This window comes from Phasianus colchicus, chromosome 7 (assembly GCF_987193195.1).
Source record: "Phasianus colchicus chromosome 7, bPhaCol1.hap1.1, whole genome shotgun sequence".
NCBI classification, from domain to species: Eukaryota; Metazoa; Chordata; class Aves; order Galliformes; family Phasianidae; genus Phasianus; species Phasianus colchicus.
In genome coordinates, this window is record NC_143442.1 from 19,888,058 (window position 1) to 19,914,092 (window position 26,035).

Consider the following 26,035-nt stretch of genomic DNA (forward strand, 5'->3'; position numbering starts at 1 on the left):
TCACTTTGTTTCATGAAGTAAAGAGGCAGGGAGATGGAAGAAATGAGGATTTGCCCTTAAAATCCAGCCTGAAAGTGGCTTTTGTAAGTAAGTAGACAGAATAAATTACTGCTATTAGTAGTATAAGTGTTTTGTAAAAGATATGTCTTCAGTACCAAAAAAGACATTGTTTTAGAGCAATACTGAAGTTCTCCTTATCTCACTGTAAAAAGCTGATATCGACAAGTATTGCTTAGATGTGCCTTCCACATTCTCTTTGACCTTGTATGGTAAAAACTACCTGCATCTTTTCCCCACTTAGTAATAAGTGGTGCTTTATAAGATCCCTATCTGTACAAACTGAAAGATCTGTTGTCATAAAGGACTGAGGAATGAATAGGCTTGTAAAATTTCCTGAATGCTGCAGTTGTAGTTTGGCAGGTTGAGGGTATTTTGAGATCTGTAAGCAGGTGAAAGTATGATAAAAGATATCCATGGATAGCAAACAATTTATGATCTCAAATACACATTTGTCGTTTAGTTCCATGAATGACCCTCTTTTCACATGAAGAAGAACCTCCCCAAAAAGCTGTCAGTTGTTTTAGTTCCTATAAACTGTATAATATCAATAAAAGTGGAACAACTTGCAACCTGTAAGGCACTAGTATGGACATAGTAATATATCTATGACCCTCCTTAAAGACAGGCAATACTTCATACAATTTATCTTCTTTTTTTCCCCATCTTGGCTGTACAATCCTGCACTCTAACTGCTACTACTGAATTTTGTATTCATAGAGAGAAGGAAGATGCAGTTATTTAGGAACTTTACTGATGTCATTTCTCAAATCATCAGCCTGAACTTTCCCTGGCACAATCTCCACGTAGCATGACTGCGCAGCATCTCAGAAATGGCACCTGTAGAGGGAGCAGAAGTCACAAAAGAGCACTGAAACCACTGACCTGCCATGACAGCACAAGGCAGTGCCATGAAGCTGGTCACTGATTCTTCTTTTTGTCAAACTTCTTCACCCTTCAGGTGTGAAATGAGGATTAGAGAATCCGTGCATATTGGTTTTCAGGTTTTGTGGAGATGAACAAAAGGGAATTTTCACTCTGATCCTTATGCAAAAAAGGGCAAACATTCTTTCATTTTTGGAACATAAAGATTATGCAAAAAGTGTCTGACTAAAGCCCCTACTAGTTTTCTATGGCATGTATGAATATGTATAACATTTAAAAACCTTGGTTTGGAATGGATTAGAAGATAATGTGCTGGCCTGCTGCCACTGTTCCAGATTGCATAAAACTTGAAAGGGTATTGTTGTGTATATATAGCATGTTGGTAGTTGCAGTTGCTTGTTATATTATGCAGTTGATTCATTTCAGAAAGACACATATTTAGTCTTGTATGGCTTTCTGATAATGGTCTTTCTTAGCACAGTGAGTAAACAGAGGTTTATTTTTGCAGCCATTGACTAGAGGTAATCCTCTGAAGAGAAAAAAAAAAGAAGGAGCTGGCAATTAAACTTCTATTTGACCATTTTCTCTGTATGTTTCCAGTTTTCTTGCCTCAAAAGAAGAGAATCCAATTTATCTGCATGATTCAGAAAGGAAAATTCACTTCATGTTTTGTTTTTCTGTCCAATTCACACCTTCCAAAGAGGAAAGGGTTTGGGTTTATATTAGATAGTGAAAAGCTCTTGCAAAAAGCAATGTGAAAGGAGATCTTGAAGGATATATAATGCTCCAGAATCTCCCTGTTTGGCTACAGTGTTCTTTTCTGGCCAGAGTTCCTCTGTTTTTTTCTGCAATAACACCCACTTCTTTACTCCTTTGTGTTTCATCATTGCCAGTGTCGTTCTGAATGCACAGACTGAATAAGATTATCCTCAGGAACAAGCACACTAACTCCTTAAAATTAAAACTTTCAGCCAACTGAAGGAGACCAGGCAGTTCAACCCTTAACTAGAAGTCAGAGGAGTTCATTGTTGTTTCTGTTTTCCTTGCCAGTAACTATTATGAATGTTTCTCGCATAAAGGAAACAAAGAGTAAAATTACTTCACAGAACAGTCTTTTTGATAAGTGTAAGTTTTTAACGAAGAAACTTAATGCTAAACTAATAAAAAACTGAGCATGCAGCCTAGCTTCAAAGTCCGTTATTAATTGAAGCTTCAAAACCTAAAACTTTACCAACATTAACAATTAGACAACCCAACTAGAAAGCACATCAAGCAACACCGGAAGTCTTCATGAGAATGAATTGTACTTAGGAAAGCTCCCCGTTTAAGTTAGACAATCTTGACACTTTCATCAGGTTGGCAGGTCTAATCCAACTTCACGATCTTTCCTTTAAGCAGTTATTTTGGAGAAGAGCTTGAAACAATACGTGTCGAAATAACAGCAACACCTAAGAGTCAGAGACAAATATGAAAGCACAGAGTTATGAAACATTCATGTTTTCATGTTCATGTTGTTTTGATTTTTTTTGATTGGGTTAAACTTGAAGAGCCAACACAGTAATACGCAGTGCATTCAGTCTCAATCCACTGTTATAATGGATGCTTATCCTTGACTATTTAAGTGGTTCCATCAAAGTCAATGGGGCTTATTCACATGCTTAATGCTAAGTATATATATGAGAATGTTTGCAAGATAAGTGCCTTAGAAAATCTGTTTAGTAATAATGGCTTGAAGAATTATGAAAATTAACATACTATCAAAGTGACTCTTACTTGAAATCTACCTATTTTCCACATATAAGTCCATATGACTTTAGAAGCAAAGTAAGTAGACTCAACCAAATTCCCACGATCTTCCGTAAATTTGTGTTACAAAGTATTTTTGCCATCAGCTTCAGAGTGATGGCATTTCATTTGATTACAAAATGTGTAATCCACAAAAATGTAATATGTATCAATAAGCATTTCTTATGGTGACCACCAGCCATAACATTTTGGATCTTGACAGTGCATTAAAATGTCAAAAATTATTAATCTGATGTGTGTGGAAAGAATGTTTTACGTTAGTGCTTCCCATTCTTGGAATGATACTGATATTTATTTAACCACTTTCACTTAAGATTATAATTATGTATGAATTTTGAGGAATATACAGGTTTAACCATTTACTAGTAACAAATATATCATTTTGTTGTGCAAGAACTTGTGAATCTCACACAAAATTTCAAGTAGATATGAAGCAGCCTTGTGAGAGTGTGCTATGTTAAAATATTAAACTACGTTGTGATTATTGGATGATGTTAAAGTGCTGGAGCAAACATTAGGCTCTGCTTAGCTTTTCCCTGTTCTGCTAAACTTTATTTAAGCAAAAGAAACTGAAATAAAGGTTCAAAAAAATCAGTGAATGAATAAAACTTTCTTGCAAAGGGAATTTAGTGCTGAAGTTTCAATTTATTTAATATTGTGGAGAATAATTCTAGCCAGCACTGGTGGATAGTGCTGTTAATTACAAAAGTCAGTTAAAATCTTGCAGTCCAGAATTAAAGCTGAAATGTTTTGCTTTATGACTTAGCATCATTTCTTCTTAAAAACTTTTGCAAAATAGCATCTGATTTATCAGAGCAAAATATATTGAGCAACAGTTTCTTACTTAAATGAAATGATGCATACTGAAGAGCAAGCACAGCCAAAGAGAACTGAAGTAAATTCTCCTTTTTTGTGAATTGCCAGTAGGAGTATCCATCAAAAATGAATCTGCTTCTCATTTGGATCAGATACACTTGTGCAAGATAACACTAACATGTTTGCTTGATGAAACCTGCCCAGGACCACAGTGCTAACCATGTCCATTCCCATCTGTGAGTTCAACATGCTTGAGAATTGGTGAAAGTAGCTCTCATCTAATCATTTTTTATTGTCATTTCCAAGGAGGGCTCCATTCCAAACTCAAACAGATATGAAACGTGAAAGCTGCTTAGCTGCTGACTGTGTTCTGGAAATGTCTTTGCTGTTAGGAGCTGATGGTCTGAAAATGAAAAAGTGTACATACTCCAAGCCATTGTATGTGATATTCCTTTTTCTTTTTAACATGGAAAGATGGTATCAAATAAATGTATATTGAAGGAGATGATTTTCATCCTTAGTTAAAGCATTTTGCAGCTTCCAAGTAAGGGAAAGGGCTTTCTGAGCGCATGTAAATTACATTCATGCTCATTTAAAGCCTGTGTAAATGCAAATCAGACCCTACGTATGAGAATATCAGCCTTAAAATTATATTTTCATTCACAAGACTTCTTTTATTGGCATATATCTTCACACACAGGCACAATTAGGTGCTTCGTTTAAATGATGATGAAATACAGTGCTTGTTTCCTGATTGCATCCCATCTTTTCTTTCCAGCGCATGATTGCCAACACTGTCAGGACGGTGAAGTTCTGCCGAAGTCAATCTTTCAGTAAGTGTATTACAACATCTGCACAGTCAGCGTTACCATCAGTAGCTACAGGAATTACAGTTTGTGTGTAACAGAATTGAAAAAGCCTGGTTTCCAATGAATCTTCCCTGTTTGGATCCTCTAATGTTTCTCAGGGTGAACTATCCTTGGCAAAGTTCTAGTAAGCTCTTTCTCCTCCATCTCTTTTTCAAAGAATGCAAAGGAGCTAAGTTTCTGTGAGGTGTCTACAAAACCCTCAGATTAGAATAGGTTCAAATTCTGGGCTCAGAAACAGTTGAGGTGAGATCAGCAGACAGAAGTACATTGATAGATGCAGGACGCTTGCTTGCATAAATCCTGCTTTTGTAGGAAACCAGGCCAGAAAGATGACATTATGGGTGACATAACTGCCTAAGGTGATGAATTTAAAACTTGTTTGTCAGTATAATTATCTGAACCTATGTGGGGCCAGGTAAGATGATGGCGCTACGTGATAGCAAGGCTTGTTTTGCTGGCCTTGTCCCAACTTGGACTCACTGGCACTGCATTTCTCAGTGCTTCATTCGCTTTTGCCTCACAGCAGCCCTTCTCTTTCTCAACAGAACAGATAGTCTAAAAAATATCTTTTTATTCTTTCTATTTGCATCAAAGCATAACTCTTGAATATCAAGGGAGCTTTTTTTCCAGCCCAAGTCTTTTTCTGACCATGTGTCTTTTAATTTCCATATATTAAGCACTATGAGACCTCCACATATGATTTATTGAGAAATTGAAATGGATTTTCACTATACTTGATATAACAAAATGAGAGTAGTTAGATGTATCGTATCTAAGTCCTGTGCTTGGCATGTGTTTATATAGTGGATGTGTCAGTTATCTTTCTGTTGGAGAAGTTTGTTAAGTTACCTACCACATATTTCATTAAATTGTAATGTGAGGCTGAAGATAGTCAAACTGGAAGTTAGTGGGATTTCATAATTGTTGTAGGAGTACTTACAATGCAGTTATACTAAGTACTGTAAATAGGTGGTAAACCTTGTGTCTTGAATGGGACAGCCACTAAGCACTGTGTTACACAGTGTTACAGAGATTTAATACTGAGATAGAAATGCAAATTTTTCATGAAAAGAGGCTTAAATCTATTATATATTTTTGAACCAATGGGAACACTGCTGGTTCAAAAGCAAATAAGAAGCTTTAAATCATGCTAGTTAGTTATTGAATTTATAGTTATTGACAGGTAAGGTGATTTATAAAACCATAACCAAGAGCCATCAATTCCAGTAAATGTAGCTACAGATATCTGGGAGGAAAAGTTAATTTGTAGGGGCAGTAACCAGAAAGACTGTCAGATATGAAGGAAAGGTTTCAAAGAGAGAGATTTCTAAATATTTTCTTTTTAACTCACCAGGATCTGGTGCTTCCTGTGACAGCTTGTAATGAGTTATGCATTCTGTTCAGGCATTTGTTCATTTAAGTGTATCAATCCTACATCATTTCTCTTTCACTAGATCCTGACGCAGCCCTAGCTAATAAGAACCATCAGGATGTTCGGAGCTATGTGAGGCAATTAAATGTGATTGACAACCAGAGAACTTTATCACAGATGTCTCACCGACTAGAGCCGCGTCGGGCATAAACATTTGAGGCAATGATGAGAAATGATCTTTTATTCTGTCAAGGTCACTTGTTAAGAACTTCACTTTCTCTGCGACTGCACTGCCACTACAAAAATAAGCAAAAACATACTGTAAGGTCTTAGACAACGCACAACCTGTCAGAGAACTTTGGCTGAGAAAGAATTTATGCACTGTAGCTGTAAGGGTGGCCATGTTGTGTACTATTAACTCATTTTAAAGTGCAGTAAATGATTTTTGTATGAATTTTAAAAAGAGGGAAGAAGAAAAATAGTTTAAAATGCACAAAAAAAAAAAGCTCCTAACACTTCTAAGGGAGCTAGTGTTTTTCTCTCTAACTAAAAACATGTTTTATAATTTCTTGCCTAGGTCAGGAAAGAACTGACAGTTTTGCTTCCCCAGCTACTGTTGATCTCAATACGAGATGTATGTAAGCGTCTGATGAAAGAGCAGAGGTTTGGGAGAATTGTCCAAGGTATAATTCCATTCAGGGAATACTTAAAAATTTCCCTTTGAAATACAGCAGATACTAAGAAAAAATTCTAATGTTACTCATACTGCCTACCACTTCAAGCAGCATGGCCACTTCAGAAAACTGACAGGACTGAAAATATTTTGAACGATAGCTAGATTAATCTGTGTTTACATTTTATTTCTTTTTTTAAACTATCAGGTTTTTACAAAATTCCACTATGAATTAGTCAGGCTGTCAAAATCATCAATAGCATAAAGGTAGCAAAAGACTGATTCGAAATGAGCACAATATGCACAAACAGATTTCATGAGAATAGTTTCCTGGACATCAAAACCTTCAGCTATGATTAATACTGGCTGGCTAACAAGTATTTTCTGGTCTTAAGCATTTACAAATATCTAAATTTTCAGCCAATTGTTTTGCACTTTCAACAGACTGTAAATAAATATTAATTCATTATGTTCTACAATATTTATTTATGTAATAGCCATTGTGCAAAAATAATTCTGTTTTATTTATTTTGTTTAGCATGTTCTCAAGTGCAGCTTTTGTCTTTATACTTTGTGTGCATCTCGTGTAGGAATTGTGTGACGTGTTTCTGTAAATAACACTCAGTACCTTATTAAACGTAATTGCTGGAAAGGTTTGGTCACTGGCCTTATTTGCACATTCAGCTTCGTTCCTGCGTAAGTCCTAGTGCTGCTTATTGGCAGTTACAGTAAATTCACTTGTATTTTGCTGGGCCTTGAGACTACATGTAGCCCATATCTACGCTGGTGGAGATGACCACCATAAACCCAGTGCGATGCGCCCCTGCCATGGCAGAGCAGCAGCACTGCAGTTCAACACCAGCTCATTCAGGCTAAGAAGGGCCCTGACGCTCCCACATAAAGACAGAAACCATTTGTAGTGGAAAGGTTTAAATGAAGAAGTGATGAATTCTTAATTTTAGTTAACTCAGAAGTTTGTCATCCTTACTCACAAATGTGAACATTCCAACCTACTGACTTCAGACAAGATTTTACCTCGAGTAAGACCTTGGGACCTGGAAGGCCCCTGGCTCCTGCCCTCCAGAAGACCCAGAACCACAAAGTGATCTGGTTGGGCCCCATTCCCATCAGGATCAGTAGTGATCATCTGAACGCTCCTGGGATGGCTGTGCTACTGCTAAGCAAGCACATGTGGGGCCTGGCAGGTGCCAAGGAAATGATAATGTTTACATGGCCAAAATCTTTCCTATTGGATTCACACCAGCTCTGCTCAGGGAAGTTGAATGTCATAAAATCAATTAAGCCCGATATTAGAAGCTGCAGGTATTTTCTCATAATTAAGTTTCAGAGATTGCCTCGTTGATACAGCCTACCTCTCAGACACAGAGTATACTTTCCTTGGAGTTGACCAGGATGCTGTACTGTCAGTGCAGACATAAAGATTATATTTTTTAATATCTAAAAAATAATTTCAACCTTTTAGTTAAAATAGAGTCTGCAAAAGCTGAGGATCACCAGGGAAATACTGACATGCTAGACTATTAGCTGTTCTGTACCTGCATTCTGCAAAGGAAAGAATTACACGGTTAAGAAATATTCTGCAGCATGATGACATAATTTATTTTAACTTTGCTGTCTGACTAGAAGTTCAAGATGATTCAGAGGAAAACCAGCTAAAACCATAGAGACGAGTTTCTGTCTTGTTATTTCAAGTAATAAATATTTCTTATTTTCCTTTGTACTGCTCTATGAGTATACTTCGTATAGCTTTTTCAGATGCAGAATCTTCCCAGAAGCAAAGCATGCATTAGAGTAAACTTCAGGTTCTGAATTAATTCATAAGATGTTTTTATCTTTACAATCAATTCATAGCATTTCTGAGTTCGTGATTTTATTTGTTCCAGATTTATTCCTATTGTTTGGACTTTCATTTATTACTGTGTTAACTGGTTTATAAAGCTGCCAAGTTTCAACTTGGCTCAGCACAAAGGCTGATTCTTCATCCATTTAATGTGTTTTTATCCCCTTTATTTATTCTTTTATTCCTTAGAACCTCTAACTGCCTCGCTTATTTGTTGCCAAACAGTCTCTATCACATAGATACATCCCAGTGATTCAGAGATTTTATGGCACCTCTGTATCAACAAATAAATGCAGTTTACCTATCTCAATGAAACTGGTGTCTGGCATTTTTAAATTTTCCAATAAGGGGTGCTGTATAAATAACAGCTCGCTATCTGTGCATCTAACTCATTCGAGTGGTTCAGATAGTTGCTATGGCACTGATCACAGCCTACATACCTAGAGATTAAATGAATTAAGCTACCTTCTGGCTCTAGGATCTGTATGGGGCTCCTCTCCTGTTGTTGACTTTACAACTGGAAAGCAGCTGTTGATCTGTAGCTTTTGCTGCCTGAAGCTTCAGTGTCACAATAGCAGAAAGAATGATAGGAACTCCAGAAACACTGAAATATTAATACCCCTATCACCTTCACCCTGTGTCTGCAGCCACGAGTCACAACTCCCTGTGTGGGAGCGCTCTGCTGGGTCCATGCTGGTTGAGCTGTAGCACGCTGCTTGGCCTGATTTTGGCATGTACCAACTCACACAGCATGGGAGTGCCCAGGCATGATCTGGAGGGGCCATTGTCATTGAAAATGGGGAGACATTTGGCCTGTCTGCATTTTCCCCTTGCAGCCCTTACGGGACCTGGAGGTTTCACACCCCATCCCACACTGCTTGAGAAGGTACTTATGTCAGCACTTCAGACTGCACAAATGTAAACCTGTTCAAAACAAGGATTATACCTTAGGGACTCGGGGACCCAAGAGGATTTAAAGCCAGCTCATGGCCCAGAGCTCCTGTCCTTGTTTTCTTCTAGCAAAGTCACAGCGGTGCTTTTGAGATGAGAGGCGATCTGAGGCAGCATCTATGATCCTGTTGCTGAGGACAAGTGAGGTTGCAGATCCCAGAGTCCATATGGTAACACCTTGGGCATTTTGAAAAACATCTTATAGAATCCCACAACTGATAAAGCTTTTTGCAGTAAGTATGGAGCATAAACATCTCTACTAAGGGCTACAGAGTCAAAAGAGTTACAAGATTGTGCTCTCTCCTCCACAGCACGTTTTCCTGTTGTAGCTTTGTTAGGATTTGTTGTTTTTCTCCATGCTTAGCCCTGGTGCTGGTCAGCACTATGTAGAGCCATGGAACAAAAGCTAAATCCAGGGAGGCCGAGTCCAGAGTACCAGAAGGCTATTGCTGTTTGGTAAAGGCAGGATCCAGACACTTTGTTTTAACCTGATCAACTGTAAAGACAAGTTACTGCCAGACAAAAGAGTTCAGATGTGTTTGCAAGACTCTTAAAGGATTTTGCATTTTTTCCTCCTAAGGAAAGTGCTGTGAAGGTGCATGGCCTCAGCAGACAGAATACAAAGACACAGAGACAAAAAAAAAAATCCCTCTTTTCAAAGACGCGGTGGCAAAACAATCTTTTAGGTACAAGAAGTTTAAATATAATTTAAAAATCTTACAAAATAAGTCAGAAAGAAATCAAAGGGTTTAAGCTGCAGGGATTCCAAAAGAGATAATGAATATTGCTTGAAAAAAAAAAAAAAAGAAAAAAAAATTAACAAAATGTAACGGCAGAAAATTATAAGTCTAAATTGTTAACATAGCTTCTTAGTAAGGTCAACTGCATAATATACAGCACCTTAACCTTTTCCAGCAATTTTTAAACACCATGCAGCTTAAATAGACTACTTCTGAATTCAGCAGTATTTCTTCTGGGAGCTCTGAATGCAAATCAAGAGGTAATAGTGGTAGAAAATTAAAAGATGTGCTATTCCCATTTCATTTTTTGTACTGATAATAAGGAAAGCAGCATAGAGAATGATATGGCAAAGTGAAGCTCTAACTTGAATAGCCTTTCTTTCACTGTTAATCTGAAATGCATTACACTGTGCCTTTTCAAATAATCATAATGTTCTTTACTTTATCCTGCATTAAAGTTTAGCGGGCACAAGCAGCAGCTGTCACCAGAGGTCAATGTATTAGCAATCAAAGAAAATAATGACCAGATTAAAAAGTTATCGTTAAAATCACTAAGCCAGAAACTTCTCTGGTTGCCTGTGTTCAACTAGAGCTCAAACACACAGAGCAGCCCCATGTCCCACCAGGCCACAGCTGCCTCTCCTGCCCTTAGTCAAGCTGAGGGAGACCGGGGAGGGACAGGGATACACCAGGCATGGCAGGGGCATTCCTGACCAACTCAGGCTGCATTGCTGCTGGGCAAGGGGCTTCCTGACACTGTTAGTGGCTAAAACCTGATTTTTAGCTTCTCCCCATGGTGAGAAGCCATAGTCCAGCTTTGCCATCTCACAGCAGGAAAGACTCACTTTCATTTCTTCCGCTCTGAGCACTGTATTAGCAAGAAAATACTCCTCTCTAACTAAGGAAATACCTTGTCAGATCCCAATGGAATGTAATCCATCCATGGTCTTCAGGTCTTGGTGGCTTATGGCTCAAGTGATGAAGGGACTACTGTAAAAAGGAAAATTCTTATAATATGTACAGCAACAAAATCTGTAACATGCACTTAACTGCTGGGAGATATTTCACAAAAGGGTGGATTTTAACAGGCTTGGCACTCAAAGGTAATTTTTTAATTCAAAATAAACTCAGAAAACGATATGAAATTACATGAAGAACACATAATTACTGACGCAAATTGGAATATTTTTCTTGGAAACTCCGTGTTACAAAAATGTGACACACAGGGGTACTGGTAGGGACTGACCTTTATTTCCTGGCCCTAATCCATTTGGGTCAGAGTGACAGAAAGCTTAGCCTTTATCACATGGCAGGGGTCAGCGAGTTATGCTTCATTTTTTTTCTCTTTTTGCTTTCAAATGCAAATAAAGCACATTACCAATGAAAATAATGATTGTAAATGAATACTTCAATTAGAAGAAATTTACATAAGGATACGCAGGTTAGTGGTGACAGTAGATACTCCACCATTCTACCAGACAATAATCCATTTCTTAATCAACTTCTGTCAATAATCATAAGCTTCCTGCTCTCCATGGTTTCCTCATTATAACACCACCTCTTGTGTTTTTAAATAGTTCTTTCTTTAGATGCTGTACGAGCCAGCAAGTGAATCTGCTCGCTGCGTTCGCTGACTCTTTGTGGGTTTTCGCAGGTGTACATTATTTCCGTGCAGGAGTACTATCAGCAGCATTGTGGCTGTTCTCAGATAACAGAAAGCCAGTGTTGCTTCAGGTTTTCTTTAGATGTCCTCATTCTCTGTAGGACTGACCCTTGAGGGCTGCAGTACTGGCAGGTTGCTGCCGAGCATCTGTTTGAAATCCAGCATTTCCTTCCATTTGAAGTTCCTGCCCTAATGTTTCTCCTGTTCTAGCTGTCTGGCATGCAACTCTTTTGTGATGCTCCCGAGTGGCTAGCAGAGCTTCCAGAAACTAGTTAGAGGTTTGCATGGATTTTTCCCCTTCCTGTCACAACTTGCTGTTGCTCATAGTTTGCTAGTGTTTGGGGGGAGTTGGTCACATTTCTTGGAAATACTGGCAAAGGGTCCGAGATGGTATAGCTAAACAGATCTATCTAGAAATTGTGTTTTTCTGAGGCAGCCTAATGTTATGGACATTTTCGAGACTTACGTCATCTCTAAACACAAAAAGATGTGATATCTGCAATATATGGATTTGTTTCTAATTAATGAACTCCGGATTAAACAAGCAGCAAAAAAATGTAAGCTTGTAGTAACATATAATTGCAAAGGAGCTAATGCTTTCTGTCAGTGGTGGCCAAAGCTTTCAAGCTTTTCAAGTTTGAGGGATGTGGTTTAGTGGGCAGGGTGGTGATGGGTTGATGGTTGGATTAGATGACCTTAGTGGTCTTTTCCAACCTTAATGATTCCACAGTTCTATTACTCCAGTCACTACCTTTACATTTCAAGAAAGGTAAGTTAGTGTACTAAATATGGATATTAATTAGTGTTAACAAAGAAAGCCGACCAGTTGTTGAACCTTCTGTGTTGCCATCTTCCTTTGGTGGTCCTTTCTGGTAGAACTGTCCTGGCCTCTGCCCAGGCTCACCGTGACCAAGCATTGGAAAACATCATGAGGAAATTGAGGCTCTGCTTCTCCCACGGAGCCTGCTGCAGCATGAGCTGTAAAACACAAATGGGCACAGCGGCAGTGAATTTAGGATAACTTTAAATCAATGGAAATTGTGCTAAACTGCATTATAGTTTAGGGAAAAAAAAAAAAAGTGCAGAAATTAGAGCAACAAATTAAATCTATTGGACCACGAAATTTAATAATAAGAATGAGTACAAGCAATATATGTAATTAAAAATATGTAATGAAATGGTAACTGAGCAAAGTCCTAATGGTTGAATAACAGCCAAGTACAATGATTAGCTGAAAATGGTAGCGGCAGTAAAAGCCGAATCAATCGTTCTCACAAAACAATCAGGAAATGTAGTTCTTGATAATACTTTGCCATCTCATTTCTATCTCATTGTTAATGATATTGACATTTTTGTGGAAATTCCACGTGCTCTCATACTGCACACATGCTGGCCCGAAAGACACACAGAATACAAGTTGCAACCTGCCCCTTCTGAAAACAGAGCGTACAGCATTGGCTCATGGAAGCCAGACCTGAAGCATTAGCAATACCCAGACATACAGGCCACCACAACCACAGGAATGCCTGTATTTAGAATCACGTATGTAATCATTTTAAGTATTATTTTTCATGTAAAATTAGTATTCTATCATTGCATATTTATAATTTCATGTTAAATGTACAACATGGGCACTTTCACATATCCCTTACTTTTCTCTGACACAAAAACCAGATGAGAGAACAACTGCAGAACAAAGCAGCAGCCAGGAGGGACCGCAAGGTGTGTGCTGGTTTCTGCAGGCTCTGCCATTCTCTGTGCTGCAACAGCTGATGACCAGGCTGCTGAGGCAGATGGGAGTCATGGTGCTCATTGCATGGGCCTGGGGTGTGTCTGTGGGCAAACTGCCATTGTGCCATTTGCTGCAGGAAGGAGACCTGCCTTCAAGCCCAAGCTAAAGGCAATCCCTTCAATTTTCCACTACTGGACCTCTCTGACTCCATCTAAAAGAAGGACTGGATGGAGCTCCTGTGGGCTGCGAGCACCACACAAGCTACCCTTTGATCATGAAAAAGAGCTGTGGATTGTGTTTGGCACCAGAGATGTGGCAGGGCACCCTGAGCAGGCAAGCCATTGGTGTTCTTGTTCCTGGCACAAACCAATCACAGACATTTCATGCCACCACCACTTCACTGCTACCAAGGCTTAGGCTGGCAGGATCAATCCCAGCACATGGTTCTGCTTCCACTGCAGTGTGTGCACAGCTCTGCAGGCAGTGCATCTCAGCCAGGCATGAACCCATGTTTTCAGGCCAACGTTTTTGAGCTCAAAGCTCATTAAGCCATAGCAGCCTGAGAAACACACATAGCACTTCAGAGAAATCTCAGAACTGGGAACAGAGGAGCACTGAGCACTGAGCTGAACTCTGAACTAGTCCTAAAGGAGAACTGAAAAATACAGAGCAGGTGTCCTCCTACAAATGATCCGTGTCTCGAGTTTCAAGTGCCTCAGGTTGGCAGAACTCCCTGCCACTACTCGAAGAGCACTGCCATACTGTCCCCTTCCAATCACCCTCCACCTGCATGCTGGCACAGAGCTGTGTGACTGCCCACTGACACACACACAGGCACTGAGCTGGAGAAAGCCACGTTATTTGTCCCAAGATATTCTCAGCCCATTTCAGCAGGCACCTCACACCACTCTACTGGGCAGGGCATTGGTGGGCGTGGGGCTGGTGGGGCAGAGGAGGCTGCTTTTGGCAGCCAGAGCGACTCAACCTGCCTAGATGCACGCATGAAGTTCAATTTTCCATGCTGGGAGGCGGGAGACGTCTCTGCACGCCCAGTGTGGCAATGAGTTGTGAAGAGGTATTTGACATGAAACTAAAATTTAGTCAAAAGTTGCTCGAGCTGCCCTTTTCTTACATGATCGTCATAGCTTTACAGTAACTTTTGTTTACTGTTAAGTATTTTATTTTTCTGTGTTCTGCGTGTACATTGAAGAAGATTGAGGTTAGTATAACTCATGTTTTCTCAGTTTAAATTTTCTGCCTCACAAAGAGGAAAAAGTCACCCTGCCACAGGCTGCCCACTGCTTTAGAGGTGTTGAACACGTACAAGAAATGTGACTGCCCAGATTTCTGTTCCTTTCTAGTCCATTTTTCAGTTCTTATGATACTGGGAAAAAGCTTGAAAATATCTGAACACTCATTAACAGAAAGCACAAAGAATACAAACCCAAAATACACACTTAAGGCCTAGTTATCGTAATTAAAAGTTTTATGGTAGTTTACCATGTAGGTCTGACAATACCCATGCAGTGCAGCATAGGCTCAGGCTCCTGCTCCTGTGATCCACTGTCCTCTAATAGAGGAAGTGCGATTGGGTTCATTTGCACGGCCCTTGGCGCAGACTCTGCTCTCCTACTCCTGGAGCAGGAAATATTCGCCACCACTGTGAATGATGGTTTATCTCATGCTCTGCTGCAGTAATTGATTTATTTCTACAGCCAGGGCCTAAAGGTAGACATGATATATCCTAATTCTGCACAGCTTCATGGACAAAATACCTGAGGCAGGAGACCTCTGAGTGCAAGCACACTGCTGCCTGAAACAGATGCCTATGGATCGAGTGATTTAACATTTAAATAGATTTTGAAGCCATTTGACTAATAGGCAATTGTCTCAGACTGAGGTATAAACACCTTAGTCACAGCATTGATGAGACTGAGTGGCACCTCTCCTCCTCCATAGGGTGAGCTTCCTTTTGCCGTTTGTCACTGGTACCTGTGCTTTCCTCTACAAAGCTGCACCTTTGGCTTTGCCTGGAGACTGGTGCAGGCACAAAGCCACCCCTTGGTACTGCACAGGCACAGCTCAGACAGAAAATGCCTGAGGTGGGTGCCCAGGCAAAGCCAGCTTGTGTTCTACTGCTTTAACTTTTGGCAGCCTCCCCACCCCTGTGGCAGAACAACCTGCCTGGGGGAAAACCCTCCTATGTTCATGAAATCACTGTACTGGATTCACCAGTAAGGAGTTCTTCCATGATTCACCTCGATACCATACATCTCAAGGATTTACAGTTAATGCGTGTGATTCAGAGCGATGCTGCCCACCTCTTCATAATTCATTGTGCAGCACAGCTGATTTTTATATGCTATATCAACGCATGGATGTAACAAAGGATGAGGGATACCATGAGGGATACCAAGGGCCGGAGGTCTTCCAGCAGCACAGGGCAGAGCTGGCAGAGCTGGGAGCGCGGCGCGGGGCAGTGATGGGCCGTACAGCCTTCACGATGCCAATACCAAAGCCATAGCATCACATCCGAGTGATGTGTTTACCTCAGCAGAAAGATCCTGCTTGCCCCCGAGTCTTCTGAGTCACTTCCTCTGAACATGACAGCTTATTTTCAAGTTGCAAAAGCTCTTCCGTAACAGCAGTGTATGGCAATGCCAGCAGAACGCTTGGATGAGGGCCACGCGCCCTGTGAGGATGCGGTGTGCCCTCTGAGGAGACAGGTGCCGCCATTTTGCTGCCCGACCTAAGGTGATCTTCTGAAGGCTGGGGTTGTGCTGTCAGTGCCGTCCCCTTTTCCCCCAGACCCTCTCACTATGAGCTGCCATCACCTCGGCATTTCGGCGGTAATTCATAGTAACCGTATTGCCTTATAGCCCCTTCTGGTGTCTTGGCATCGCCTCCCACTGCTCAGCGCGCCCCAGGACAGCCCGCTGGTCAACCGCCGCTTTTGTGCGCGGTTGGGAACGCGGCCCGGCGCCGGCCCGAGGGGCGCGAAGCCCCCCCGGTCCCTCACGCGGGCGAACGCGTGCGTGAGGGGCCGGGGGGGCTTCGCGCCCGTCGGGCCGGCGCCCGCAGCGCCTCCTCGCGCCCTCAGGCGGCGGGCCGGCTCCCCGCAGCGCGGGGTGGTGCCGCGGGCAGGCGGCGCGGGGGCGGCGGCGGCGGCTCCCCGGCATGAACCGGAAGCGCGGGGGACGGAGCGCGGAGAAGCGCTAGCGCCGGTCGCAGCCTCCAGCAGCGGCGAGCGGGCCGCGGCTTCGGGGTCGGCCGCCAGCCCGGAGTCCTCGGGAAAGGTGAGGAGGGACGGGAGGGCTGCCGGGACGAGTTTGGAAGTGCTCGGAGAGCGCTGCGGGGGCCGCGTGTCCCGACATGTCGCGAACGGAGGGAGGGAAAGAGGGAGAGGCTCTCGCCGAGTCGCTGTGTGCTGCGGTCATAAGATCCCTCAGGTTGGGCTTTAAGGTGCGACGTCCTTCTCTCCCCCCCCCCCTTTTTTTTTTCTTTCTTCTTTCCCGCTCCTCATTCCCTAGCGCGCTGCCAGCCTTTCCCTCCGTGCTCTCCCCCACTTCGCGCTGCCTGCCCAAGTTGGCCGCTGTCCGCGCACACGTGAGCGGCGCTCCGCCGTGCGGCGCTGCGCCTCGAGGTCCCGCGCCGTGCGCCGCTTCCCCTGCCGAGTCCCGGGGCGGAGGGATTGAGAAGCGCCGGATCCGCGGGGTCACCGCCTGAGAACATCGCGGCTTTCTGCTGGAGGCGTGCGGTTCGGCGTTGTCAGGACTTTGCCCTTGAAGCCCTCGGAATCGGGCCCGCGTTACCTGCTGGGAGCGAGCCCGGCGTGCGGGTGGCACGGTGCGAGCGGTGGTGGTGCCGGGTTAGCCGCGAGTGCGGTACCGGGCCAGAGCTCCAGCCTGTGCCCTACAACCTTGTGCGGTGCTGGCAGCGGCCCCGCACACCCCGCTCAGGTGCGGCCGCGCTGCTGCCATCAGTGCGGGGTGGCAGGGCGAGCCCCAAGGGCTGTGCAGTGGGACGGTCTCTGCTGCTGGTGCGGCTCCGGGTGACAATAGAGCAGCTTGTTTTCTGAAGTACTCAACTTATTTCGGCTGAGTTTGGTGTTTTTTTTTTTTTTTTTTTTTTTTTTCCAGTAGTGCCAGAGCTTGTATAAATTCAAATGAAAATAGAAACGTTGTTAATGGACGTTGGGCAGAATTCCTGTCCTCTGACACAAGGCGTGTGCGAGTGCTGCTGTTCATGTAACCAAGGCACTGCCTGGAGTGCTGACACCTGCACTGCTGCTGCTGGGTCTGGTCAGGGGAGGTTGGTGTTACTGTAACTTTGGATTTGGATACATTTAGTTTGGAGGTGTCCGTGGAATTTGCCTGCATCTGAGCCATCAGCAGTTACAATGTGATTATAGGGTATCTCACAGAAACTCCTTCTGCAGTACCTCCTGTAGCTCAGTACTGCTATAGCTCCTTCTCTGTTTTCTGCTCACATTAAGTGACAGGTAGCCATACTTCAGGACATTTCTGTTTTTGCATTTCCGTGGCTTTCTGTTTTTTCTTTTTCCTTTTTTTCCTTTTTTTTTTTTTTTTGTTAAATTCCAAATAAAGCTGCAGCTGCAGCAGCCCAGGTTGGTGTCTCCACAGCCCGTAGGCCCTGGTGGATACAAAGGATGATTGAGTCTAAAAATGGGTGGTCAAAGATCCTGGAAGCAAAAGGGCTGTTTTGCCAAATAAGGAAACTTGGCACATTCTGCTGTGTATTTTAAGATAGCACAAGTGTAGTGTGCTACTACTTTATTGGCAATTTGTTGGCAGGATGCCTTCCCAAAAGAAGCACTGAATCCGGCTTTGAGGAGCCATAGTCTGAGGAGAGGGAGTGAATTACAGAGGGGTTTCCTTGTGTAGACATAAAGGTGGTGATTGCATTTTGATTTGGGGAAATTTTTTTGTGGTTTTGGAGCCGTCAAATATCTGAAGCATCCAGGTGCACGTGCAGGTTGTGAGATGCGGTTTAAAATCTGCAGACGTGTGCTGAACTGCAGTCACAGTGCAGCTTGTGCTGGACTCTCCCTTCCTGCTGCTCGTGGCTCTCAGGCCACGAAGGGGAAGCTGTCAGTGCCAGGGAGCAGCAGTGATGAACAGCAGGGCCCTGGCTCTGTGTGAGGAATGAGGCAGCGTGCTGCTCCCTGGCCATCCCCCTGCTGCTCAGCCCCTTCTGGGGCACAGGAGGGAGCGCCGGTGGCCACGCTGGGTTTTTCCTATTTTGGTACTCTGAGATGCAGGCAGCGCTCCCCCAAAATGCTTACTGCCAAAAACCAGCCCCAGGCCTGCGAGCCAGTGGCAGGGCTGTTCTCCTGGCCTGGAAACGCGTGGTCTGCAAACATGCTGCGTGTGGGTGGAGTGATGCACTTGCTTTGGATAGACATAAGAATCTGGAGTTTAAGGAAATACCAGATATTTCTCTTAACCAATGGTGTAAATTCAGATGTTAAGTATTTTTTAGAACAGCATGACAAGTTAATAACTGTGTGTGTAATTGTCACATGCAGCTGTTGCTCTAAACACTTGTTTTCTCTAACATAACAAAGGGATTGATCTGTCTAATTGAGGATTAACTGCCTTGCATCCAGAAACATGGGGTAATACTGAAACAGGTTTGTTCTTTCATCTAGAAGAAAACCCTGCACCTACCTTAGGCTCTCATTAATTACAGATCTCTAAATGAAGGATGTCCCAGCTATGACTCTTTTCCACTTTCTCTGGAAAAAAACATATTGGAGAACCTAATAAAAACCCACAAATTGTTCTTTAAATTGAATAACTTTATTGTATGCTGGTGACTGTAGCGCTGGCATCCGACTGTTGTAGATAAATCTGAAAAGGTGCTAAAGGGATGAACAGTAGCTTCTGGAAATGCTTGTGTGCTGAGCATCGTGTTGTCATTGCAGAAAGGTTTGGGAATTGGTGGACTTTTAAGCAGCAGGGAGGATGCACAGGTGGGTGCTCACTTGTATTTAACAAATGTCTGCTGTGGATGTTGTTGCATATTAGTAAATGCTGAGGTCTGTTCTTTAGTGAAATCTCAGAATAACAGCTTGTTCTAACTTTAAGAAGTCAAATCATTTTTAATAAAATTGATAACCTTCTTTTTGAAAGAGAATAATTTGAAATAATTGACAGCTTTTCAGAGTAATCAAAATCCTACAGTAAAGGCCAGAAATGTTTGTTTCCTTTGATGCATTTTTCCTTTCACTTGGCCTTCTGCTCCTTCTGCTGTCTCCAACACAAACACCTGCTGTCAGCTGCTTGCACTGTTCAGTGGATTGTCCCACTGTGCTGCTTAAGCTTTTGCTTGTGAGTGGTGTTACCCTTCTGAATAATTCTGCTGTCAGTAGGGAGGATGTTCTCTTCACCATTGTTACCTACCTGCATAAGTGTGTGCAGGGCCATGCCTTAAGTTCTTCAGATTGGGAAGTTCACCTGTTTTATTTGCCTGCAAGGTGCTATATATTTTGAGGCACAGGTACACACTGTTGGTGTGGATGGATGGCTGAATTAGAAATGAGGAATGGGCCTTTGTTTCTGAAGAACAGGTGATTAAGCAGCACTGACAAAGAAGCGTAAAGTCAGAGCTGCCTTCATTATGCTCCTGACTTGCAGGAGTGACCGATTTCCTTCCCTTTGAGCTTTTCCTCAGAGAAAGTGTGTGCTTGGGCAGTGCAGAAGATGATCCTGCTCTTCCATAGGAATGCAGGAGATGAAAGGAAAACCAACGACAACACAGCAAGGTTGAAACAAGAATGAAAGGTCAGCAGAAGGGTCCGGGCACTTCTACCAGCAGAGGAGCTGATAGATAATGGAAGAGCAGCCTTCATTTCCTGCTGCAGGGATTGCTGCAGCCAGCACTGGGCCTCTTGCGGGCTCCTTGTCACAGCCCAGCAGCTGCTGCCTCCAGCCTTGTGGGCAGTGGGGAGATTTACAGCACACCAGGCAGTTCCAGAAAGGACTGTATGCTCTTTTATATAACATGGAAAAAAATCTGAGTGTCTTCTTGGCTTGTTTGGACAGAGTGACAAATTTATGGTCAAATGATACCTCAAATTGTTAATCAACTTACGCGCACGTTCTGGAGAACTGGGAGGGGAAAATTGTGCGTTTGTGTTGCAAAAGGGCTGTTGGTTGTGTGGTGAGCAGAGGTAGGAGGTATGTGAGGTGTGCAGCTTCCAGCCCCAGACAGCACATGAAGCCTGGTATCATCCCCAGGAGCCTCTGGCCTGCAGGGCTTTCTGGCACGAAGTAGATAGATGGGTATAACTGCAGATGTGGTTTTCACCAGCAAAACCAGACCTCTATTTGTTTGCTCTATTCAGACCCATCTCTCCTTCTTCAGATGCTGTACGCTCACTCTTCTTGCTTGTCTGTGCAGTAACTCGGTGGTGATTGTGGCAGGTTTGTGGAAGCAGGTGAAGATTTCTCCCATAGTTTCGTGGTTCAGGTTCTGTAGGACCTTGCCTGCTCTGCTCTCTTCTGGAGACCTTACAGCTTGCCAATCCATGACCAGTGAAAAAGGATCCTAAAATTACATGCTGTCCACTCGCTTAGATGATAGCGTTGCTTGAAGTCTGCAGCAGGCACGTGGCTTACTTACTGCTTTGAGATCTATGAGAAGGACGTTCTGTTCTGGCAGCCAAAATGGATCGTCTCTCAGAACTGCCGAAGCCATTCTTGGCACATGCTGCACAATTTCGCATATTGTAGCTTAGATAAATTACCGTGAGCTCTCGCTGTGCTGTAACACGTGCACACAACTGACTCACTTGGAAGGAGACATTTGTTGTGGCCGGGCTTTTGGGCGTCCCAGCGCAGTGCTTGTACCTGGCTGGCAGCGGCCACTCAGTGTGCCGTGCGTGTGCTTGGCGTGCCCGAGCTGCTGTGTGAGCTGGGAGCTGAAAGCACTACTCTTTCACCAGCAAGCTTGGTGCTGGCAACACAGGGGCATGTGTGCTTTCTGCGCAGCTCCTTCCAAGGTGCTTGGGAGGAGTATTTTTAGTCTCTTCTGTCTCCCAGCTGTTCCTAGTAGCTTGTGCAAATAATGTAAACATTTGCACAGCCTGTTGGGCAGTGAGCTTGTAGGCTTTTTCTTCTTATGCTCAGTAGATTTTTGCTGCAGCGTGCTTGTTGCAACAGGTTCTTGATTTGGGGTGTCTGAACATAGGTAAGAACATCCATAAATCTGTGGTGAGTGTGTAATAACTACAGCTTTTCTCTTTGCAGGTTTCGCTGTGGTATATTTTGTCATTATGAGATGTCGTCTACCAGTGCTTCATTTGTGCAAATTAGATTTGATGACTTGCAGTTTTTTGAAAACTGCGGTGGAGGGAGTTTTGGGAGCGTCTATCGAGCCCGATGGATTTCTCAGGACAAGGAGGTGGCTGTAAAGAAGCTGCTCAAAATAGAAAAGGAGGTAAGAGTTTACTTCTAGTTTCTCTGCTGTGAAAACAAGGACATAAGTGCCTTTTGTCTTCTGTTCTGTTAATTGAAGCAATCTACCCTGGTTTTTATTTGTTTCGTTACGTAAGTGCATGTTGTTACAGCAAATACCTGCTGACGGGGCTCTGTCTGCATTTGTCTCTGATTTAAGGTGTTTCTGTTGTGTTTTTTTTCTTTTTTTTTTGCCACCCTCCTCTGCCTTCCTGGTGCAGCAACTCCTCTCTGTTCTGACCCAGAGGAGGAAGAAAACTCCTGCATCCACTGACCAAGTAATTCTCATTTGACGACACTGACCATGTAATTAGGTGGAAGTATCTGGTGTTTCCTGTCTCTGCCTGCGTTGGTTTTCTCCTCCGTACGTGTGGTCACAAGCACTGTAGCTGGTGTCTGTACGTGCACTGCAGGTGCTGCACGCGCTGCCAGGCGCTGCTTCTGCCCTGCTGCTGCAGGAGCTCCCATGCAGCTCTGTGGGCTCCAAGCTGCCCACGGCTGCACTTGTCTCGCAATGTGATTTAAGGCTAACCAGCACACCAGTCACCTTCTCCAGTGGCTTCCTGTGGGCCTGCGAAGACAGACGGGTCCTTCAGCAAAAGGCAGAATGACTGCTTACTGCAGCTTAGCCGTCTGTAAGAGGTTTACCTGGAAATCCTCTTGACCCTTAGCTCTGCACAGCCCCAGCAGAGATGCGGTGCCTGCCGTCCTCGCAGAACCCTGGACTGTGTGCAGGTCACTACTGGGGCTGTGCCAGGCAGCAATGGACAACACCAGACTGTATAATCTTACATTTATATGGGATATCACTTTATACAATATCATTAGAGCATTTTAGAAAGATAATTACAAGTGGAAGGACAGCAAAGCGGCTGTAAGGATGACATGCTTAGGAAATAACCAGACACCCGAATTCACCTACTGTTTCAGTTACTGAGTTAGCTTAGTGATGTGACAAGCGTGTTTGATCATGATTAAGCAAGTTACTGTCTAAAATTGTTGGAAGGATCTCGTGTTTCTTCCTGTTGATGATGGTGAAAGCTGTATGCATTCTGTCCGGTGTCAATTTGCACTGCTCTCTGTGTACTTTTTTATATTAACAAATATTAAAAATCGAAAGATAAGTAAAATCAGTGCTAGGCAGCGTCAGTAAAGCACTGCTTCAAAGTCAGACCACTGGCAGATCTCAGTAGCAGTCAGTGAAGCATCTTTATTGAATAGATTCGTCTGTTTTAGATGTGTTGTTATGTACTACAAGCACTTCTGAAAGACTACTTTAGAACAGTATTACTGCACTTATGATGTCATAAACTGTAACAAAATGGGAGATAATGAAGAAAGTAGGACAGCCACTTATCTATCACTTGCGTATCACCTGATACAGTTGGGACTATTCAAATAACATATTTTCTGTAAACACCCAAATGGAAAGTTTGGCTTGTAATGAGGGATACAGGTTGGGAAAAGGAAACTGTATGCTGGAAAGAATTTAGTATCATTTGAGGATTTGTTTAGATATTAATGAAGGCCTGCACCTTTTTCATGGTGGTGTTACAAATAAAGTTAATGCCCTTGCATAAATGGATGAGGATCAAGTCTTGTTTTTCAGAACTGGTTTTTGTCTGAGTAAATGGCACCGGGAGAGGATGTTAAGCAGTAGGTGCAGTCCTGGCTGTGCTGTTCCTGCAAGAATGCTGACAAACTGGAGAGGCAGCCCTGGAAAATTGCAACACGCGGAGAGTGGAAAGTATAGGGATGCAAGGGTGTGAGGGGGACATGACAGTTAGGAGTGTTGACAGAAGGAGGCAAGTGCCTTCAAGAACAAGATCGGTGTGTTTTCCTTTAGACTGGTCACTGTTTGCAACTTAAACAGAAGGCTGAGTTGTAGTTGGAAGCAGCTGGTGTGGACATCTTTTCTTGGGAATTCTCAGGAAAGGCAGGATACTGGCAACTGGTGATACCTTAAATATACCTAGAAAGCTTTGTGAGGATCAGTCTGTCAAAAACCTTAGAGAATGAATTAAAAAACACAAGAGGTTGCTTACAACAATTGCATTTTCATACAAAGAGAATGCTGGGCTCATTTAATCTAGTAAAAAGTAAAGTAAAGTAAAAAGCTATTATAAGAACTAAAGGTTGGGATCTGAAGCCAGACAAATTAGAATGGGAAATAAAGCACAAATTATAAGGAGTGAGGATGAGTAACACTTGGAACAGACTACAGAGAGAAGGAACAGAGTTGAGAATCCTTCCCATCTCTTCATGCCTTTACACTGAAATGAGATGTCTGTTTGGACAACTACTTGTGTCGGGTTATGGAGCTCAGCAGAAGAGAGCCTGTTGAGGTGTCCTGCCCTGTGAAATGCTGGAAGCCAGCCTTGGTGGTCTAAAAGTCTTTTCTGACCTTAATGGCTGTCCATCTGTTTACATACGGAGTATGCAGTGTTTGTCTGTAGTATGTTTATCTGTAGTTATGACAATATTGAATGTCAGTGACTTCATTGTGCTGAAAGTCATGGTGAGGCAATGACTCTTGTGATAGCAGTAGGAAAATAACTTGCTCTAACTGTATGTAGATGTTTGGAAAGCTTGCATTTAGTCCAGAAAACTAATTGTTGCCCTTTCTTACTTCTTTGAAAGGAAATGTCCTTTTTAACGCTGTGACTGATTGTTTTTTATTTCTCTTAACTGCTGCCAGTAATCCATAACAACTGAATAAAGAGAAAACAGAGCAGAGTTGGGAAAAGCTTGCTCAGAGGAATTTCATGCTTACCGAGCCTGAGGGGCACAAGCCAAGTCAATAGAGCTGTGATGTCATTCTGCAAATATGTTGTATCTGTGCTTCATTTTATTAAACAAACCCAGCTAAACCAGGCTTTGTGTTAGCCAAATGGCTAGTAAGTTCCAACATGTAAAACAAAGCATTTTTGTTCCAGTATGTAGCGGCATCTTGGACTAAAACACATTTTCAGAAAAGCTGATAGTTGAAAGAGTGTAGCTCAATCAGTTCTCTTCAAAAGTCTTTCAAATGTGGAAAGCCCTCTGCAAGGCATTGCCTCTTTGTGGATGAGTTGTAAAGTCTGAGTGCACAGGAAGAGGTGCGTGTTGCTGTGGATGAGTACAGCTAGATAGGTGCATGGAAAGAGCAACCCTCTGCAAGGCCCTGATTAGAGTATCAGGCCCAAAACTTGGGGCAGAACTTGTGCTGATTAAGCAGACCTTAATTGTGTCTTGAGTGATTAAGTAACAGCAAAAACAAATTTAAATTGCAGTTTTGCTGTCCTGTATGAGCACTCGGGTAGCGTTTGGTTTTAAAGGGAAATCAGACTGCCTCCATGATGTTTATGATGCATACAGGGCAAGAAGAAACGCCTCTGCTGATCAGTACTGTGCTTCTTCGCTGTGAGCTTTGTGCTACTGGAGTTTTACCTGAAACTTGCACTTAATTGTAATGTGTTCGCTCTCTAGGAATGCTCTGTGGCTTGTGAACTCTGTGCTATCATTGAGCAGTAGCATTACATCTGGTTTGCTTACTTCAGCTGTTGAAACTGTAGCACTTGTGTGTAGGTTTGCTGGGTTCCATGCAGTATGGCTGCTCCTGGAGCCCTTCCCAGGGCTGGCAGTGGCCTCGACAAGCTGCGGGGGGAGGTGGGGACACCAGTAGAATGCAATTGAGATCTTACTGGAAAGTGCTGCTGCTGAGCTAACAGCCACTCGTGCAGAAAACATGTTAACAGGGTCTGATGAACAGTGCCTGCCTTGTTCAGTCATGTCTGTGCGATGCAAATGGATTTTATGAGGCTCGGGAATAAAAGCATGTTTTTGCTGGTTTTGGTGCTCTATTGCTGGAAATTTGGCTGTTAGATTTTCTTGCATGTAATACACTTGTACAATAAGCTTTAAGGAATCTTTTCAACTACTCTATAAATCTTTTCATATGAAAAATAATGCAGCTGGTTTCTTCTTTTTATTTTATAATCCACTTCTGGAAGGGACTGTCCAGAAGATGTTGGTTGTGCCTATAACTTTCAAACTGCATGAATTAAGTTTAATCATCAGCATGTCATTGGCCTTACCTCACTCATGTTTGTACTCATAATAGAGTACGTGGCAATTTTAATGTGGGTCAT

General features: G+C 42.9%; 2 protein-coding genes and 1 long non-coding RNA gene across 19 annotated transcripts in view; 2 read left to right on the forward strand and 1 right to left on the reverse strand.

Annotated features, from left to right (window-relative positions):
• The window catches only part of RAPGEF4 (Rap guanine nucleotide exchange factor 4), a 147,288-nt gene extending 138,366 nt beyond the window's left edge, over nt 1-8,922 (forward strand). For all 5 annotated transcript variants that reach the window (XM_031599459.2, XM_090144033.1, XM_090144034.1 and 2 more), the window contains 2 exons: nt 4,343-4,397; nt 5,888-8,922. In XM_031599459.2, coding sequence (XP_031455319.1) covers nt 4,343-4,397; nt 5,888-6,015 — 183 coding nt within the window. In that variant the 3' untranslated portion in view covers nt 6,016-8,922. The remainder of the gene's footprint in view (nt 1-4,342; nt 4,398-5,887) is intronic.
• LOC116232850 (uncharacterized) lies at nt 1,012-16,423 on the reverse strand. 10 transcript variants are annotated; one of them, XR_004167781.2, is made up of 6 exons: nt 15,975-16,423; nt 12,529-12,671; nt 10,941-11,020; nt 9,286-9,467; nt 5,992-6,101; nt 1,012-2,390 (listed from the first exon to the last, which is right to left on the reverse strand). It is a non-coding gene; the product is annotated as an uncharacterized LOC116232850 (long non-coding RNA). The 10 variants fall into 10 exon arrangements; XR_004167780.2 differs by having other exon boundaries at nt 12,517-12,671; XR_016468269.1 differs by lacking the exon at nt 9,286-9,467 and having other exon boundaries at nt 10,941-11,017.
• Nucleotides 16,424-16,563: 140 nt separating this feature from the next.
• MAP3K20 (mitogen-activated protein kinase kinase kinase 20) overlaps nt 16,564-26,035 on the forward strand; it is an 86,081-nt gene continuing 76,609 nt past the window's right edge. For 3 of the 4 annotated variants that reach the window (XM_031599457.2, XM_090144039.1, XM_031599456.2), the window contains exons 1-2: nt 16,564-16,721; nt 21,699-21,888. In XM_031599457.2, the coding sequence (XP_031455317.2) occupies nt 21,730-21,888 (159 nt within the window). In that variant the 5' untranslated portion in view covers nt 16,564-16,721; nt 21,699-21,729. Of the gene's footprint in view, nt 16,722-17,138; nt 17,272-21,698; nt 21,889-26,035 lie in introns of those variants that run through there. The other variant, XM_090144038.1, reaches the window with a different exon arrangement.